This window comes from Dama dama, chromosome 10, assembly GCF_033118175.1.
Source record: "Dama dama isolate Ldn47 chromosome 10, ASM3311817v1, whole genome shotgun sequence".
NCBI classification, from domain to species: domain Eukaryota; kingdom Metazoa; phylum Chordata; class Mammalia; order Artiodactyla; family Cervidae; genus Dama; species Dama dama.
The window spans coordinates 37,045,413-37,064,034 of record NC_083690.1 but is presented as its reverse complement, the minus strand read 5'-3'; the positions used below and the strand labels follow the sequence as shown (position 1 = coordinate 37,064,034).

Sequence of the window (18,622 nt, the reverse complement as noted above, 5' to 3'; positions counted from 1 at the left end):
TCTGTTGTCAAGGGTGAGGGGTACATCGTCTACGTGAACTGAAATGGGAAGATCATCCGAAAGGGGGCAGAGGCTTTGGTGTCTTTTCATTGCGGGGGCTGGCAGGCAACAACAGAGAGCATTCCATACAGTTGTCTGGGCTGGGAGAAATAGCACGGGCCTCCCCCATAGCCCGATGGACGTCTACCTGCTCCCTGGGAGAATTCCAACACCTCAGTTCCAGACACCGCCCCTGTGGAGATGCAGGGCATCATGCCACTATTTTTAGCACTTAATATTATTACAGAGAAGTTCAAGTCCAGCTTGATAATCTTCACCTTTTAAGTCATTTGATCTTTTTACAGTTTGCCAGATGAATTTTTTTTGGGGGGGGAGCCCCACACTACATGGCTTTAGGGATCTCAGTTCCCCAACCAGGGATTGAACCCCGGCCCTCTGCAGTGAGAGCATGACGCCCTAACCACTGGACCATCAGAGAATTCTCACATGAATGTTTTACTTTTGAAGCCTGTTCACTCCTCGGGGGATACTATTCAGCAGGACTTAAGAAACCTCTCACTGGTTCTTTTCTGTTCACATCTGGTCCACAGGAAATACTGACGCGTCTCTAGGGCCAAAAACCTCTGGGCACATAGGCCGTATCCAACGCAACCACACTGCCTTCCGTTCATCTGCTGGGTATCCTATCTCTTGCCTCTCTGATTTATCAGTCCAGAGTCCACGCATTGGACTCTCACTGGGCATGAGAAGCAAGCAGGAGGCAGCAACTTCTCCCAGCCCTTTCCATTGGGAAGAACTAAAAGCACATCTCTTTCCCAAGTAGCTTCTCTCCAGGGTCTTCCCTGGTGATCCAGTGGTTAAGACTCCATGCTTCTACTGCAGGGGGTGCAGGTTCAATCCCTGGCTGGGGAACTACTAAGATCCCACATGCCTCACAGCGTGGCCAAAATAAAAATTTAAACTGAAGATAACAACAACAACAAAAGTAGCTTCTCTCCAGAGTTAGCCCTCTTTGCCTTTAATTTCCAACAATTCTGCCAAACTTAGATGTGGGCATAGAGATTAAGAGTGATATAACTGCTGTTCATTTGGTTTTCCTTTGAAATACTGCATCTCAGAGTAGTAATCGCTTTAGAATGTCCTACATATTGCATTTTCCAAAACATTGCCTCTTGAAATCCCAGTCCAAATTTCCAATATCTTCTTACACCAACATTTATTCAGTGCATAATAAGTGATGGATATTATAAGTGCTAAATGGTTAATAACTCATACGTCATAACAATCTTATGAGGTACATACTATTACTACCCTCTTATACGGGAGAGAAATAAAGAACAGAGAAGTTGAGTAACTTATAAAAGGTCAACTAGCTAGTGAATGGAGAAGCTGGGATTTGGATAAGCAATCTGGCTGCAGATAGCAAACCCCTAAACTCTACTATGCTGCTAGGCTGGTTATATTTCAACTTACCAGCCTTTACAGACCTATTAATGGTAAATCCACTATAATTTCATACTCTCATGAAAATAAAAATCCTCTGCTTACATTTTCCACATTTTAATGACTAATTCTGCCATCAACCCTGGATCCCAACCAAAACCTTTGATGTCATCACTGACAGCTTCTCCTTCATTGAGCACATCTTATCAGTCTACTGGTTGTGGAGATTCTGTCCCTTGAATTAAGAAGGCACCTTAGTTCAAGACTGAATTACTGAACCAGCTTCTGTTTCTAGACTTGTCTACCCCTAATCCATTCTCAGCATTGCAGACAGAATATTTAACTCAATTCTTATTTAAATTTAACAACATCTTTACCAGTTTCTTTGCTCCTTGCTTCTTGAATGTCATACCTTCCTTCTGGATTAAATCTTCTTCTCATTCTCCCTGTGTGTGTGTGTGTGTGTGTGTGTGTGTGTGTGTGTGTGTGCACGCATGCATGCGTGCATGTGTGTTCATCTTAGCTATTTTGTGTTCAGTTCAATCGTGTTAAATATATTCACATTATGGTTCGGTGGATTTCCAAGACTCTTTCATCTCACAGAACTGGAATTTTGTCCCATTTCTCCCTCCCTTTAGCCCCTGGCAAACTCCATTCCATTTTCTATTCCTGTGAATTTGACTACTTTAGACTCCTCACATCGGTGGAATCATACAGCATTTGTGACTGGCTTATTTTACTTAGCATTATGTCTTCAAGGTTCATTCATGTTGTAACATCTATCAGAACTTCAGTCCTTCCTAAGGTTGAATAGTATTCCATTGCATGTATGTAGGTGCGACATTTTGTTTGTCCATTCATCCACTGATGGATTGTCGGGGTGTTTCCACCTCTTGGTTATTGTGAGTACTGCTGCTATGAACATCGGTGTGCTAAACTTTTTTCTTCTTGAAGTACAACCTTTGGTAGTTCTACCAGGGAACTTTTTAGGGTTAAACTTTTTTTTTCTTCCTTTTTTTATTGAAGTATAATTGCTGTACATTATTATATTTTCAGGTGTATAACATAGGGGCCATGAAGCCAGGAATGCAAGAGTTCCCTACTTTTCCAGACTTTATAGACTGACTTTGGTAAGTCTATAGATTTACTTTATAGACTTCACCTGTGGCAAGAGCATGGCAGAGTATGCTGTGACCCCACGTTGCATACAGTCCAGGAAGAGAAAAATCGGAGTATGTTTTGTAAGATTCTTATACTGTGTGTAATGGTCTGATATCCCTTGCAGGTAGACTGCAATAAGATGAAAATGTAAAATGTACAGTATTATACAGTCAAGAAAGGATTATAGCTAATGGGCAACCAAGGAGACAAAGTAGAATTATAAACATATGATCAGTTCATCCAAAAGAAGGCAGAAGAGGAAAGAGAGGGAACAAATAAAGCAGATGAGACAAATAGCAAACAGATAGCAACATGGGAGGTTTGAATTTAACCATGTAAATAACCACGTGAGGTGTAAATGGTCAAGCCACTTCAATTTATAGGCAGAGAGACAGACTGAGTAAAAAGCAAGAGCTACCCATACGTTAAGTCCAAATAACCCACTTTATCATTTCCTTGACTTATTTGTGGCTGAGCTGGGTCTTTGCTGCTCGGCAGGCTTTTCCCTAGTTGCAGCGAGTGGGGGCTACTCTCAAGCTGTGGTGCTCGGGTTTCTCACTGCGGCGGCTTCTCTTGTGGTGGTCCGCAGGCTTAGCTGCTCCGCTGCATGTGAGAGCTTCCTGGATCAGGGATCGAACCCGGGTCTCCTGCATTGGCAGGCAGATTCTCTACCTCTGAACCACCAGGGAAGTCCCTAACCCACTTTTTTTAATTTCACATGTGGATTAGAAGTAAAAGGATGGAGAAATATACTATGCTAACACAAAGGAAAAGAAATCCTGAGGGGCATTACTAATATCAAATTAAGTTTTATAGCAAAAATATTACCAGGGATAAAGAGGTCATTCCGTTATTATAAGGGATCAATTCATCAAACCCTAAACATTTACACTCTTAATAACAGACTTAGGTGACTAGCAAGGAAACCAAGGTCCAGAAAGTTTGAATCACTTGTGAAGGTCACTCAGGCAGCGAGTGGAAGAGGCAAGGTGGGAACCAAGGCTGGCTCTAGAGTCCGATGTCCCCTCCGCTAAGCCTCGTCTCAAGAAGGAGCCACTGTGTCAGGGGCCTTCAGCTCGTCTCTGCGGATGGCATGTGGTCACCTCCCGGGAAAATCAGAACTGGGAGCCCACCTTTCGGGGCCTCGCAGATGGTCCAGACCTAGTGACCAAAGTCCTTGTCTAACTGAAGAGGGGGTGGAAAGTGGGGAGAAACACAGGACTCAGGGAACAGGCACACTTTTCAAAGTTGCCTGGGTTTCTCCCGATTCCTCAATGGCTCCATTTATAAATGTCCACAGTGCCTCGGGCAGTGTGGGTATCAGGGGAGGAGGTTAAGTTTGGTGCTGGAGGTTGGGGGAGGGGGCTTCTGTCCAATTCTTTCTAAGCTTCTGACAGGACCCTTAAGCACCGAGACAAACTGCTCTTTCACAGTAAGTTTCTGAGGATTGGTGCCAGGAAGGGAGCCCAAGGGTGCCGAGAAGTCATCCCACTTCTTTATTCCACCAGACAAGGCCTTCTTTGTCTCCCTCCTCCCACCAGATGAGCCCAGCCTCCTCCCACCACCGTATGCTGATGAAACATGCCAAGCCCTGGAGCAGCAGGGTGCCCGGGTGCAGGGGTCACCCAAGGGTGGAGGCAGAAGGAGGCCTGGCGTCTCTGCCCCCTCCCCGTGGTGGGAGGAGAAAGCTTTCTTCTCTCCCACCCTCCCTCTCTCCACAGCTGGATGGATCTGTCTGCTTGGGGGAGAGTGGGAGACCACCAGGAATGAGGGTGGAGGAGGAGTCAGGAGAAGGAAAGACTCGGATCCACAGCACTGGGCCTGGGAGACTACGTGACCTAGGGAGAAGGCAGATAAGCTGGTCCCAGAGATATATGATCTCTGGGACACAGGAGGTACCACACAGGTAAGAGATGGAGTTCCCAGGGTGACAAGGATGAAGGGAGATCCCAGGTGTGGAGAGCAACCTGTCTAAACCGAGGATTCCTGAATGTCTTGTGATGAGATTCATATGACTAGTGAGGCAGTTGAATAAGAAAAGTAATAAACAAAAAGAACATAGAAAAGTAATAACCATCAGCTCCATTAAAAACAAAAAGTTGTGTGAGAAAGTAAAATGATTATAGCTCACTATGCAGCAGAGCTGTGAAGGTATTACAGTCATAATAATGAAAATAATGAAGATCTAACCTAAATTCTCAAATAAGGTATTTATTTTGGGATGATGGGAAATGGACATGTGTGGTGAAGGCTAAGAAAGGATGAAGGAAACATCATTTTCTAGGATGTTGACTTGATAACGAAACATCAAGAAAGCATTGAGAGACAAGGAGGTAGATGTCTTCAAAATAACCAGCTAGAAGATATAAAAAATCACTGCGTGACAAATAAGGGAAAAATATTTTTTACAACCATGTGATTTTGCATAAATCAAACATTGAAAAAAAAAATCCTTGTGGTCTTAAGCAAAGAATTGTGACTGAAAAATAATTAACAGAGAAGGGGAAGAATTGCAAAAAGATCATGTAATTGGAAGTAACAGTGTGGAAGATCTCGAGTGCCACGAATAAGACCCGACTCAGCCAAATAAATAAATATTTTTTAAACAGAAGAAGAAGAAAAAGGCCTACATCTGGATTCCGTCCTTGTCCTGAGCGCCCCAGGGAGACACTGGCCTGGATTAATGCCACGGTCCTATAGGTCTGTCTCAGAGCAGTGTTTCTTCTCACCCCGTACTCGGTAGACAATACATGGAAATACCATCATGGGGGTTCCCTGGTGGGCCAGCGGTAAGACTCTGTGCTCCCAACGCAGGGGACCTGAGTTCAATCCCCAGTTAGGGATCTATATCCCTTATGCCGCAACTAAGAGTCTGCATGCTGAGACTAGAGATCCTGCGTGCTACACACAGACCCAATGCAGCCAAATAAATAAAGAAATGTTTAAGATAATAATAATTAGTCATGGAAGAGGAACCAAGTAACTCAGAGGGAAATAATACAGCAAGTGCTATTTCAAAGCAACTTCTGACCTTTGAACAAAGAATAACATGACAGGAGGAAATTTTTAGATCAGTGAGAAGATCCAGGGCCCCCGTGAACAGGCCAGGGCTGAGGCCAATTGGAATGTGAGACCCACGCCACCTATACAACAGGCGACGCGGGCCGGGGTGGGCAAGGGGCGGAAACCTCAGAAGACCTGAGTCCTGGCCAGCGGTGGGGACAAGGAGAGGACACACAGCCACTCAGCCAGCCAGAGAAGCTTCCTGGAGAGGTTCGGATTTCAGGCGAAGCCCAAGACAGCTTGCCAAGATGAGGCAGAAGATTGTTCCTGACCAAGTGAGACAGCCGAGATGTGAGGGGGGCAAGATCCTGACAAAGGGAAGCAACCCCAGGGCGGGGCAGGACCATCGGCAGAGACTGGACACTGCAGGGAGGAAGGAGGGCCCCGGAGAGCCAAGTGTGGTCCTGCCGTGGCCACCTCCTGCCCACCCAGCAAAGACCCACCGACGGATTCTCCAGCAGGTGGGACCATCGTCAAGTGCAGCTGGGGATGTCCCACCCCAGGAGGGGCTCGTTGCCACAAATTACCTCCTTCTCAACAGTTTCTCAGCCACTTTAGAAGAGCATGTTGCTCTGTATTTGAGGGACCCCGCTACAGACAGCCCATCAACCCCCAGGAGTGCGTGGAAAAACCTGCATTTGCGTGTGATGGACTTTCTCTGTATCCTACGTTTTATTTTATGCATTAAACATTGTCTTGGGAATCCTCTGGTGGTCCTGTGGTTAGGGCTCTGCACTCTCGCTGCTGAGATCCTGGGTTCAATCCCTGGTTGGGGAATTAAGATCTGCATGGAGCAGCAAAAAAAAAAAAAAAAACTTACCTTGAAGGAAATTTTTAAATTTATTGTATCAGTCAGTAGAGTTGCTCAGTCATGTCCGACTCTTTGTGACCCCATGGACTGCAGCACGCTAAGCTTCCCTGTCCATCATCAACTCCCGGAGTTTGCTCAAACTCATGTCCATCAAGTGGTGATGCCATCCAACCATCTCATCCTCTGTGGTCCCCTTCTCCTCCTGCCTTCAATCTTTCCCAGCATCAGGGTCTTTTCGCAGCAGGTGGCCAAAGTATTGGAGTTTCAGCTTTAGAATCATAAAATTTCTTTTATAAATAAATAAAATCTTAACATTAAAAAATAATAATTATCTTGAGAATAACTAGCAAGGGAGTAGATGGCTATGCTGTGCTGGCTTCATCACTCAGTCACGTCCGACTCTTTGCGACCCCAAGAACTGTAGCCCACCAGGCTCCTCTGTCCATGGGGACAGGACAAGGCAAGAATACTGGAGTGGGTTGCCATGCCCACATCCAGGGGAATCTTCCCAACCCAGGGATCGAACCCAGGCCTCCTGCATTGTGTGTGGATTCTTTACCATCTGAGCCACCAGGGAAGCCTGAGTAGATGGCATAAAAGGCTAAGAACTGCTGACCTAGAGGGACGGGTGTGCAGAGAACACAGGCTGGGACAGAAAAGACACGGTCAAGGAATGTGCCTCGTTCCTTGGACACTGGGCGCCCATTGGATTGTGGCCCCAAAACTCTGACTCGAGCCTCCCTTTTGCTTTTACCATCCCACTGCCCAACCGCTCGATCCGTTTCCACCAAGTCGGCCTCAGTGCCCCTCAAGTAGGTCTGGTGCCATCCCTTTTTCTCTTTGCTCGCGGATCCATTGATCTGTTTTTCTAAATGTTCATTGATTGTCTTCTTGCTGCCAGGCACTGCACTGTGCAACGGGTCCTGGGAACACGTGTGCTGGCACCAGACGCCACAGCGCGGCCCAGGGACATCACGCAGGGGAAGGTGGCTGCCCCGCTCCCCCGGGAGCCACCAAGACCCCCAGGACGGGTCGTCTGCTGCGGCTGCTTCTCTGCTTCACTGACCCGAGTCGGTGTCCGGGGAGTGAGCGGCTGCTCCCCTGAGCCCGGGCCGCGTGCACCTGTTCTGCTGCAGGGGGCGCTGCACAAGGGGCTTCTGGCTGTGCCCGCTTCCCTGATGGAAATGCTGGGGTTCCCCCAGGCATAGAAGGCCGGGAGGCAGAGCTCTGGCAGAGCAGCGGGGGTTGGGTGGGGTGGGGTGGGGGCCGCACCCTGGCTGGGGTCTACCCAGGCCCAGGCTTTTCCAGCGGGGAGGGGTGAAGCGTGGCTTGGCAATACCCAACTCCCCCTACGAACCCCCGGGTGGGGATGTCAGAAGAGGCTGGAAGGGTGACACGCCCCAGACATCTGCCACTCGCCTCACACACACCCAGCCCCCTGGCATTCTCCCACCCTGGGGTACCCAAGGCCCTGGTCCCCAGATCAGCTGTCAGCCCTCGGTGTTCAGATGGTCTGTAGACTCGCCGAGCACAGACCCACCCAGCCTGACCTGTGCACCCTCTTCTCTCTCTCTCAGCCCTTTCTGACGCCTCTCACTGGCCTGTGGATTCCTGCCCCTCCCTGGCCCCACCCCGACCAGGCTCAGAGCCCAGCCATTCCCAGAACTACACCTGGCTGTATTCTCCATGTTGTCTGCAGCAAGCTCCCAGGACCGGGGAAGTCCAGGACCTTCCATCTGGACGGTCAGCACAATGGTACCTGTCCTGCTGTCCCTGCTGCTACTTCTGGGTCCTGCAGTCCCCAAGGAGACCCAGGCTGGTGAGTGGGGAAGCAAGGGGTAGGTCTGGAGAAGAATGGAGGGGAGGTAATGAGCTGAACAGATGGGCTCAAGAAGGGCCCCAAGGTGGCTTGGATTCTCAAGTGTACTATAGGAATGGGTGTCCCAGGCTGTTCACTAGTTCAACTCACACACTTCCAGAAGCACTCAGGGAGCCTCTGGACTCAGGCAAAGTAAGACCTTAAGGAATCAGAATCTAAAACTCTCAAGTTACAGGATAAACAAAACTAAGACCCAGAGAGGTGGAGTGACCTGCCCAGGGTCACATAGCCCGAACCGAGCAGCAGCCACACAAGCAGAACTTCTCATCCCTTCCCTCGCTCTGACCACTGGATGGATCTGAGACTCAGGGGGAGAGAGAGCTGCCCCAAGGGGCAGACGTGCAGGCAGATTAACTGGAGAGATGGTTCCAGAAGAAAATTCATCCTTCACTCCACGGTTCAGATATTACTCCTCTGGGCCAGGCAGGCGGGTGACTAGGAAAGAGGCCGACTGGAGCTTGGAAGGAATAGAGCCTATTCCAGGACAGGGAAATGAGTCTGGCTCTGGCATACAGGATTTCAGGATGAATAAATGTAAGATAAAACCGTGCAAATTTAAAATCCATTACATCGTATGAGCTGTCAGAAATATGTTTTATGTTAACTTTATAGCAGTCAATCACATTTAGAATGTTAATCACCTTCTACACCAAACTCTGTATCAATCAGGGCTCTCCAGAGAAGCAGAACTAATAGGACTTTAGAGAAAAATATTTATTTTAAGGAATTGGCTCACACAAGTGTCGGGCTGGGCTGGCAAGTCAGAAGCCTGCAGGACAGGTCAGCAGGCTGGAGACCCAGAGAAGAGCTGACATTGCTGTCTTGAATCTGAAGGCAATCTGAGGCAGAATTTCTACTTCAGGGGACTTCACTCTTTCCCCTTGGGTCCTTCAACTGATTAGATAAGACCCACCCACATTATGGAGGGTAAAAGGGCTACTGAGCTAAATGGTCATCACATTTAGAAACTAATTAGCAAAAATAATAGTCGAACTAGGATTCTGCCTCCAACATGATTAACACCCGTGTGAGTTATAGGATGAATTAATTATGGAATCCATTGTGGGAATGCTCCCCCCTCTCCCAGCCTCCATCTCACACCTAAGGGCAAGTTACAGCCCTGGGAATTCTGAGATCCATCCTGGTCTTACCCTGTGCCAAGCTATTCTAGGTCATTTCCTGAGTTTTCTAGCAAATTCTCCTTCCAACACTTTCTAACTACATGTATTTGTCAGGGTAGACTAGGCTATGCTCCAGTAACAAAGTTCAGGGTAGCTTAATCCATCAAATATTTATTTCTTGCTCATGTGAAGTTGAATACAAATCAAGCAAGTCCTCGTGTAAAACTGAAGACACATCAGGTAGTCTCCTCCATAGAATGACTCTGGGGTCCAGCCTGTTTACATCTTGGGATTCTTCTGTCTCATCCTGTGGCCTCCACAGCCATCGCCTAAAGGGGGAGAGACAGATGGAGCAAACCCATTCATGAGGCCTTGGACCAAAAGACATCGTGCCCACTCACACTTCCTTTTGACAGAACTCAACCACATGGTCCCAATACACCTACAAGGAGGCTGAGAGATACTATCTGCTTGTTTGTCAAGAAGACAAGATGCAGTGAAGGCCCAGAGTGGGCTCTGGACTATCATCCCCAGGGCAGAGGCTGCCCCTTCTCTCGAGGGAGGCTCCGGCCGTCTGCGGCTGACAGCAGGCGGACAGAGCTGAGGAGCGGGAGGTCCAGGGCCCTCCCTGCCTGGCCCCCTGCTGCCCTGCATCGGGCTCGCCTGCAGGGACGCCACTCCTCAAAGTCCTTCCCCCTTTCGCAGGGAATTACTCTCTGAGCTTCCTCTACACGGGGCTGTCCAAGCCCCATCAGGGCTCCCCCCGCTTCCAGGCCGTCGCCTACCTCAACGACCAGCCCTTCTTCCACTACGATAGCGAAGGCAGGAGGGCCGAGCCCCTGGCCCCGTGGAGCCAGGTGGAAGGCATGGAGGACTGGGAGAAGGAGAGCGCCCTTCAGAGGGCCAGGGAGGACATCTTCATGGAGACCCTGAGTGACATCATGGACTACTACAAGGACAGCGAAGGTGAGTGGACCACGGGCTGCGGGGGTGCAGGGGCTCCACTCAAGAGGCAGCCCCGCAACTGGGAGTGGGATGGAAGCAGGCCCTCCCAAAGGAGGATCGGGAAGCACGATCGGAAACACAGACGTTTCTGCGTGCCTCTCCCGCATCCCACACTCACCTGCCTGCCTGCTCTCCCCATCCTCACTCCCAGGCCTCAGCTCACACTGAAGGGAAGGCTGAGTCAGGACGAATCCGGGCACCTCTGAGCTCTCCCCTCCACGCCCCTGTCCATCGAAGGCGGGTCCCTCTTTCTGTGCCAGACTCGCCCCTGCCCAGGGATGTGGGGTGGAGAGTGAGGCAGCCTGCAGTGTGTCCCGGGTTCCCGTGGTGGCTGCCCCAGTCACGAGCTACTTGACCGTGGACACACCGCTTGGTTGTCTGGTCTTATTGTTGTTGTTTAGTCCCTAAGTCCCACCTGACTCTTTGCAACCCCGTGGACTGTAGCCCACCAGGCTCCTCTCTCCATGGGATATTCCAGGCAAGAATACTGGAGTGGGTTGCCCTTTCCTTCTCCAGGGGATCTTCCCGACCCAGGGATCGAACCTGTGTCTCCTGCGTTGGCAGACAGATTCTTTACTGCTGTGCTATCAGGGAAGCCCCCGCTATCTAGGCTATTGGTGGCAGATTGTGCAAGAGGAAGAGCTCTTTAGGCATAACTGACGCCAGGCTGGCTGGCTGACTTTCAGGGGGCGGCGGGGGGGAGGGCGCAGGGTCTCACACCTTTCAGGGAGCATTCGGCTGTGAGCTCCGGAATAACGAGATCAGTGGAGCGTTCTGGGTGTATGCTTATGACGGCCGGGACTTCATCAAGTTCGACAAAGAAATCCCAGCCTGGGTCCCTCTGGACCCAGCAGCTCAGAACACCAAGCGCAAGTGGGAGGCAGAGGCCGTCTACGTGCAGCGGGCCAAGGCCTACCTGGAGGAGGAGTGCCCAGGGATGCTGCAGAGATACCTGCCCTACAGCAGGACCCACCTGGACCGCCAAGGTACCCGCTGCCACCCGTGCCCCGCCCTCCCTCGCCCCGCCCTTCCCTTGCTCTGCTGGGAAAGACCAGGGCGACTGCAGGTGGGCGCCCCGGGGACCATCCCAGGCAGACCCCGCAGCCCCTTCTCCCGGTGACGCCACCGCCCAGCTTGGCCGTGGAGAGAAGGCTGCTGCTGCTGCTTCTAAGTCGCTCCAGTCGTGTCCGACACTGTGCGACCCCATAGACGGCAGCCCACCAGGCTCCGCCGTCCCTGGGATTCTCCAGGCAGAAACACTGGAGTGGGTTGCCATTTCCTTCTCCAATGAAGGAAAGTGAAAAGTGAAAGTAAAGTCGCTCAGTCTCTTCGAAACCCCATGGACTGCAGCCTACCAGGCTCCTCCATCTATGGAATTTTCCAGACAAGAGTACTGGAGTGGGGTGCCATTGCCTTCTCCAGGAGAGAAGGCAGGTGTGTGCAATGCCTGCTCCACAAGGATGGAAACAGGGGTAGCAGGATCGGCTGACATGAGCTGAGGCTGGAGAAGAAATTAGGAAGAGGGTCGCGGCCCTGAGCAGGGAAGGGTTGGCCAGATGATGGGGTGGATGGACGGAGCCCGAGGCAGAACTAAGAGACAGGGCTGAGATGGGGGGTGGGGGGCACAGAGGCTGTTTTGGATGTTTGGGGGGAGAAAACAGAAAAACATTTGGCCTGTTCACAACTTCTTGACCTTCAGAAGTCATACATGCTGGAAGCTGGGCGGGGAAGACAGTGGCCGCAGAGGGCCCATGACACAGTGGGGAAGGGTCTCGGGAAGGGTGGCGGGGGCCCCGGCCTTCAAGGAGAAGCCCTGCTCACCCCTGACCCTGGAGTGGGGAGCTGTGGGCAGGGAGATGCCGGGCCCTGGGCATCCACCCCCTGTCCCTCCACAGAGTCTCCCTCTGTGTCAGTCACCGGCCACGCGGCCCCAGGACACAAGAGGACACTCAAGTGCCTGGCCTACGACTTCTACCCGCGAAGCATCAGGCTGCACTGGACTCGGGCCGGCGACGCCCAGGAGGCTGAGTCAGGGGGTGACGTGCTCCCCAGCGGCAACGGCACTTACCAGTCCTGGGTGGTGGTGGGGGTCCCCTCTGAGGACCCAGCCCCCTACTCCTGCCACGTGGAACACGGAAGCCTGGCCCGGCCCCTCACTGTCCCGTGGGACCCGCAGCAGCAAGCCCAGTAGTCACCCTTTCTGCGCAGTGAGAGAGGTGGGCGCTACGAGCCACTGTCAACATCGTGGGCCAGGCCCAGGGGACGGCGGTGGATTCCGGGTGGTGGATTCGAGAGGGAAGACTTGAATGCCGAGCTCTGAGCCGACTCACGGCCAACCAGTCTTGCAAAAAACCCATTATGTAATCTGCAAAATCAAATCATCATCATCGCCTTATAGAATGATTATTTCTAAACTGCAAAGTGCTGTAGAAATGTGAGCGTTTGTCATCAGTCCTGCCCCTCCGAGCGCTGGATTCACCTGAAATTCTTAGTGTTTACTGGGCTTCTCACCACCATAGCGTGGCCTGGACCACCGGGCCCGGGGGCATTGTTCACGCGTGCCCACTGCTGATGTCCCCAGGGGTCATGAGGCTGTGGAACTCTGCAGTCTCTTTACTACAAATCCAAGCCTCTTCGGTACCTGTTTTCCCAGCAGTCCAGCTCCCCGCAGACACCACCCTTCACTCCAGCTCCCGGACTTCCCCACACCTTGTTGGCCTGGGGCCACATACTGTAGCTCATTTCAGAGGCTCCATCCATCCAGGACACAGAATCGGCCCTGATGTCCTTGGACTCCCTCCAGATTCATTTGAATGTGTGTGTTTTGTTTTGTTTTAACTGTGTCACCCATCCCCACCCACAGGTTTAAGCCCCAAAGACAGAGCAGAACTCACCGATCTTATTACTAGGCCTCACCTGCCCAGGCAGGCCCTTCCCTCACCGCCCCGCCTCAGCCTCCCATGTCCCACTGAGTCAGTCCTCCAAGCCGAGCTCCTTGGACACATCCTTCCCAGCCTTCCGAATTCTGAGCCCTCTTGCTTACCTCTCTTTCTTGACAACCTAAAATTAAAGGCCATACTCCTTTTTTTTTTTAATACTTTGATCCAATTTAAAAATCAGCTTGCCAAGAAGTGGTTTTTTCATTCTGTGATATCACACCTCCCCATCCATCTCTCCAGTGCAAAAAAGAAAAAAAAAAAGCCCAGTCTGACCAATAGGAGGGCTACAAAGAAAATCCAAATAGTCAAAAGGGAAAAAATGTAGCAATTGATACTGCCACACATTATGAGACTGGAACAAAGCCTAACATGTGACAGGAAGAAATATTTAGATCAAGGAGGAGACCCAGGGTCCAGCCTGAACAGGCCAGGGCTGAGGCCAATTGGCATGTGAGACCCGGCCCACCCACAGCAGGAGAGATGGGCCGGGCTGGACGAGGAGGCGAAAACCTCAGAAGACCTGAGTCCTAGCCAGGCCTGGGGACAAGAAGAGGGCACAGGGCTGCTGATAAACCCAGAGAAACTTCCAGGAGGGGTTCGGATTTCAGGGGAAGCCTAAGACAGCTTACCAAGAAGAGGCAAAAGACTGTTCGTGACCAGTTGGGTGTGAGACAGCTGAGATGTGAGGGCGGCAAGATCCTGACAAAGGGAAGCAACCCAAGGGCAGGGCAGGACCATCGGCAGAGACTGGGCACTGCAGGGAGGAAGGAGGGGTCCAGAGAGCCAAGTGTGGTCCTGCCGCGGCCACCTCCTGCCCACCCAGCAAAGACCCACCGACGGATTCTCCAGCAGGTGGGACCATCGTCAAGTGCAGCTGGGGATGTCCCACCCCAGGAGGGGCTCGTTGCCACAAACTATCTCCTTCTCAACAGTTTCTCAGTCCCTAAGTACTTCACCCCTCTCTGGAGGACTCTTCTGGGGCTAGCTCACCCACTGGAGTGAAGGGATGGCATGCTCCAAGTTAGGCAGGAGACACCAACTGGATATAGGGCTGAAATACTTTCTCTGCTAATGCCCTTTTCCATTTGGCTGAACGAGGCTAGAACTTGCAGTTCCAGCCAATCAGACCTTATGAGTCACCAACAGACATACCAAGGCTATTTCCCTTTAGTTTCCTCCCCTTACCTGCCCTGACCCAGCCTGCAAACCCTCTGACAAGATCGGAAGGCTGAGCTCCGAGCGCGGGTCTGTGCCCGTGTGGCTGGAGGCAAAGGGGCAGAGGATGCTGGGTCCCAGGAGAGCGGAGGGAGGAGAGGAAGGAGGAACGGCTGCTTGGGCTGCATCTATGCAGAGAACTCAGCAGGAGACCCCGACCTCTGAGAACCAGGCCAGTTTAGTCAAAGCCATGGGAGGCCCCTCACCATCAGGAAAAAGATCGTGGTTAGATGTTTTGCCTAACGGGACGGGGAGAGCGCTCGGGATTCATGAGCAAAGCTCAGTCGAGACCACCTCCCTGGGTTCTGTTGTGCTGCCTTCTTCCCCTTCTTTCTTCTCCTCCGAATCCCCAGGCCATGGGGCCAGCTCTGGGCACCTCAAAACTCACATACCAGAGATCAGGATGGACACAGCACTTTTCCTAGTGGAGGGGGAGGAAGGAAGGGAACCAGAGCTCCTGGGAACTCTGCTCAGATTCCTGATACTCGTAAGAGGCCCAGCCAGCTCAGTGTTAAATCCCAGGCCTCGAAGAAAGGTGTGATCGGGAGGCAGGGTTACTTCTCCAGAAAGAGCCGGGCTGTGGAAGGGGCCTGGCGGAGAAAGATGATGTAATCACGATGTGGGCCTTGCCACCCTCCAGGGACCGCAGGGATGAGGCTCCCTCTATGTGAATGCTTTCAAATAAACAACAACATTTACACCAAAAGCATCCGACTCCTCTAAGTTAGGTGTGAACCTCCCATTACTGGTCTCCTGTTTCTCCTCTGCTGTCCCACAGTGCCTCCTAGGCTCACAGCACGGGTCGAGGGGGCTGTTAGCTTCTCTGGGCCTTTGAGTACCCAGTCCTTATGTGCAGGATCTTAAGATCCATCATGAGGGTCGGAGTTCCTTCTTAGGCTAATGGGCCACAACTGCAGCTTTCAGGATGCCAGAAGGCCATTTCCGCCCTAGGGTGCAGGCTCAGCTGCAGCTGCAGGTAATGGCCACCAGAGGGCACTATGTGTCCAGCTAAGGGGCTGGGAGACGTTCCAGCAACTTTAAGAGCCTGCAGGGCTTGGCAGAGAGTTCTGCCTGAGAGGAGAAAGGAGGACATTTCTCTTCTACTGTGTCTGTTGGTCCCTTTTATAATTCCGGGGTCACCTTACTCCATTTTCGCTCCTATCCTCAGGCATTGCCCCCTGGATGTCCTGACGGTGTCTCAGAATCTTGAGTCCCAATTCTAGCACTGTCTTCCCTGCTCCACCCCATCCCTAAAGAAAAGCAAAACCACTTCTCTTCACCATCCTCCTCTCCTCCTCCTTCTGCTCCTTCTTCTCTGGGAGTCTCCTCCCAACTTCCCAAACTAAGACCCTGGGTTCCTGCCCCCTCCCTTTCAGATGAAAGGATGTCACCGAAGCCAGACTGCTCTGACTCCAGCCCTTTCCTCCCCGCAGACTGCACCTGTCTTGCTACACCTCCCTCGGGTACTCACAGTCCTCCCACGTCTGCCTCCTTTCCGATCATCCTCAGTGCTCTGACCACACAGTAAGGTCATGTCATTTCCCTGTTAAAGATGAGCTGGAAATAACCCAAATGTCCATCACAGGATGAACAGATGAACAAAATGTGATCTACCCAGTGGAATATTATTCAACTTTAAAAAGGAAGGAAATCCTTACTCAACATGAATGAACCTGAGGACAACAGAAAAGCTTCGCTTAATCCAGAACTGGCTGTTGAATCCAGAAACTTCCTGCCTGACTTATTTCACTTAGCATAATATCCTCAAGGTTCATCTGTATTGTCAAAAATAGCAGGGTGTCCTTTCTCATGGCTGAATAATCCCATGTCTTAGAAGAAGATACACGTCAATCTTTTTTATCCATTCATCCCTAAGTGGACACTTAGGTTACTTCCACATCTTGACTATTGCAAATAATTTGGCGATGAACAGGAATGCAGGTGTCTCTTCAAGACCCTGATTTCATTTCCTCTGGATATCTACCCAGAAGTGGGATTGTTGGATCATATTGTAGTTTTAATTTTGTTGAAAACCTCCATACTGCTCTACATAGTCACCACACCAATTTAAAGCTTTTCTGGTGGCTAAAATAGTAAAGCATCTGCCCGCACACAGGTTCGATCCCTGGATCAGGAAGATCCCCTAGAGAAGGAAATGGTTACCTACTGCAGCATTCCTGCCTGGGAAATCCCACGGACACAAGAGCCTGGAGTGCTACAGTCCATGGGGTCCCAGAGAGTAGGACACGACTGAGTGACTAACACACCAACAGTGTACCAGGGTTACCTTTTCTCTGCATCCTCACCAGCATTTGTTATCTCTTGTCTTTTATATAATAGCCATCATAACAAATGCGAGGTGATATCTCACTGTGGTTTTGATCTGCATTTTCCTGACGATTAGTGATGCTGAGCATCTCTTCATGTGCCTGTTGGTGATTTGTCTGTCTTCCTTAGGAAAGTATCTATTCAGGTCCTCTGTCCAATATACAGTAAACAGGTTACTAGGTTTTTTTGCTGTTAAGTTGTATGAGTTTCTTACAAATACTTTTCTCCCATTCCATAAGTTGCCTTTTCATTTTGTAGATTCTGTTTCCCCCTGAGCAGAAGTTCTTTCATTTAATTCAGTCCTACTTGTTTAGTTTTGTTTTTGTTGCTTGTGCTTTTGGTATCATCCTCAAAAAATCATTGCCAACACCAGTGTTGTCTTGTGTTTTCTTCATTAGGTTTATGGTTTCGGGTCTTATATTTGTCTTTAAACCATTTCGAGTTACTGTTTTGTGAGTGGTGTATGGCAGGGGTACAGTTTCATTCTTCTGCAGGTGGAAATTCAGTTTCCCAGCACCATTTACTGGGGAGACTCCCGTTCCCATTGTGCCTTCCTGGCAACCTTGTTGAAGATCAATTGACTCTCTCGGTGTGGATTTATCTGTGGGCTCTTGATTCTGTTCCATTGGATTACATGTCTTTGTAGGACTGTTTTTTCTATTTCTGTGAAAAATGCCTCTTGGAATCTTGGTAAGGAATGCATTGATTCAATAGATGCTTTTTGTGTAATATGGACATTTTAATGTTAATTCTCCCAGTTCATGAGCACAGGGTATCTTTCCATTTATTTGTGACTTCAGTTTCTTTCATCAGCCTTATAGTTTTCAGCGTACAGATCTTTCATCTCTTCAATAAATTTATCCCTAATATTCTGTCGGTTTTGATGCTATCGTGAATGTGATTTTTTATCTTTCTTTTTCAGGTATTTTGTTGTTAGTGTATACAGTCTTCCGCAGGGGCTGCACCACTGCACAAAGGCACACCAGCCACGCACAAGGGTTCCAATTTCTCCACATGCTTGCTAACATTTGTTGTTTCGTGTGTGGGGGTGGTTTATAGTAGCCATCCTAGTGGGTATAAGATGTCTTCTCTGAGTTCTCACACACTCCGTCTGATCCGCTTTGAAACTGTTCCAAGTTTCCTACCCTTTTGAAAGCAGTAAGCTTTTAATACGATTCATTTCCGTTAAGAGGCAGACCCGGGCAGCGGAAAGTGCACCAACCATTGCGACACGTACAAGTCCGCCTTCTGACCCATTCGGTCACTGCAAGACCCTGAGCCCTGATCTGCTCTCTGCAGGCCTGTTTATCCTCGTCCTCTGGGGGAGCTAGGTTGATAATCCTCTGCGCTCCAAGCCCTTAGCTGAAACAAGCCGGGATACATTTAAGTGGAGTTTGTCTTCCACACGTAAACTCTGGTTCCCATTTGCAAATGTGTTCCTGCGAGCCACTTTGCCGCCCTTGCAGTGGGGTACACGCCCTGGGTGTCGCCAGGTCAGATCCCTCCGCCCACCAGCTTCGGGTCTGAAGAACCACTGAGCTGTGGGGCCTCCAGGGTCCTAGAGAGGGCGCCCGGCCAGGCTGACGCCGATGTACTTCCGGCCTTTGTGTTTCGCAGTCGACGGCAGGCCCAGGGGGTCAGTTCTCCTTGCACGCGT

At 50.5% G+C, this 18,622-nt stretch overlaps 2 protein-coding genes across 2 annotated transcripts in view; both read left to right on the top strand.

Annotated features, from left to right (window-relative positions):
* The window catches only part of LOC133063801 (cytochrome P450 3A28), an 89,294-nt gene extending 81,580 nt beyond the window's left edge, over positions 1–7,714 (top strand). Inside the window, exons 16-18 of the mRNA XM_061153604.1 lie at positions 2,500–2,573; positions 4,326–4,510; positions 7,380–7,714. The gene's annotated coding sequence lies outside the window, so the exon portion shown is untranslated. The remainder of the gene's footprint in view (positions 1–2,499; positions 2,574–4,325; positions 4,511–7,379) is intronic.
* Positions 7,715–8,109: 395 nt separating this feature from the next.
* On the top strand, positions 8,110–13,653 carry AZGP1 (alpha-2-glycoprotein 1, zinc-binding). Its single transcript, XM_061153602.1, has 4 exons — positions 8,110–8,297; positions 10,184–10,444; positions 11,194–11,469; positions 12,379–13,653. Exons 1-4 carry the CDS (start codon positions 8,165–8,167, stop codon positions 12,672–12,674), a joined length of 966 nt encoding a protein of 321 aa, XP_061009585.1. The 5' UTR covers positions 8,110–8,164; the 3' UTR covers positions 12,675–13,653.
* The last annotated feature ends 4,969 nt before the right edge of the window (positions 13,654–18,622 follow it).

Excerpts from the sequence above, each read along its gene's own strand:
- AZGP1 (XM_061153602.1), top strand. The coding sequence starts at position 8,165 with ATGTTGTCTGCAGCAAGCTCCCAGGACCGGGGAAGTCCAGGACCTTCC. Across the intron at positions 8,298-10,183 it reads CCCCAAGGAGACCCAGGCTG|GGAATTACTCTCTGAGCTTC; the intron begins GTGAGTGGGGAA and ends CCCCTTTCGCAG. Across the intron at positions 11,470-12,378 it reads GACCCACCTGGACCGCCAAG|AGTCTCCCTCTGTGTCAGTC; the intron begins GTACCCGCTGCC and ends GTCCCTCCACAG.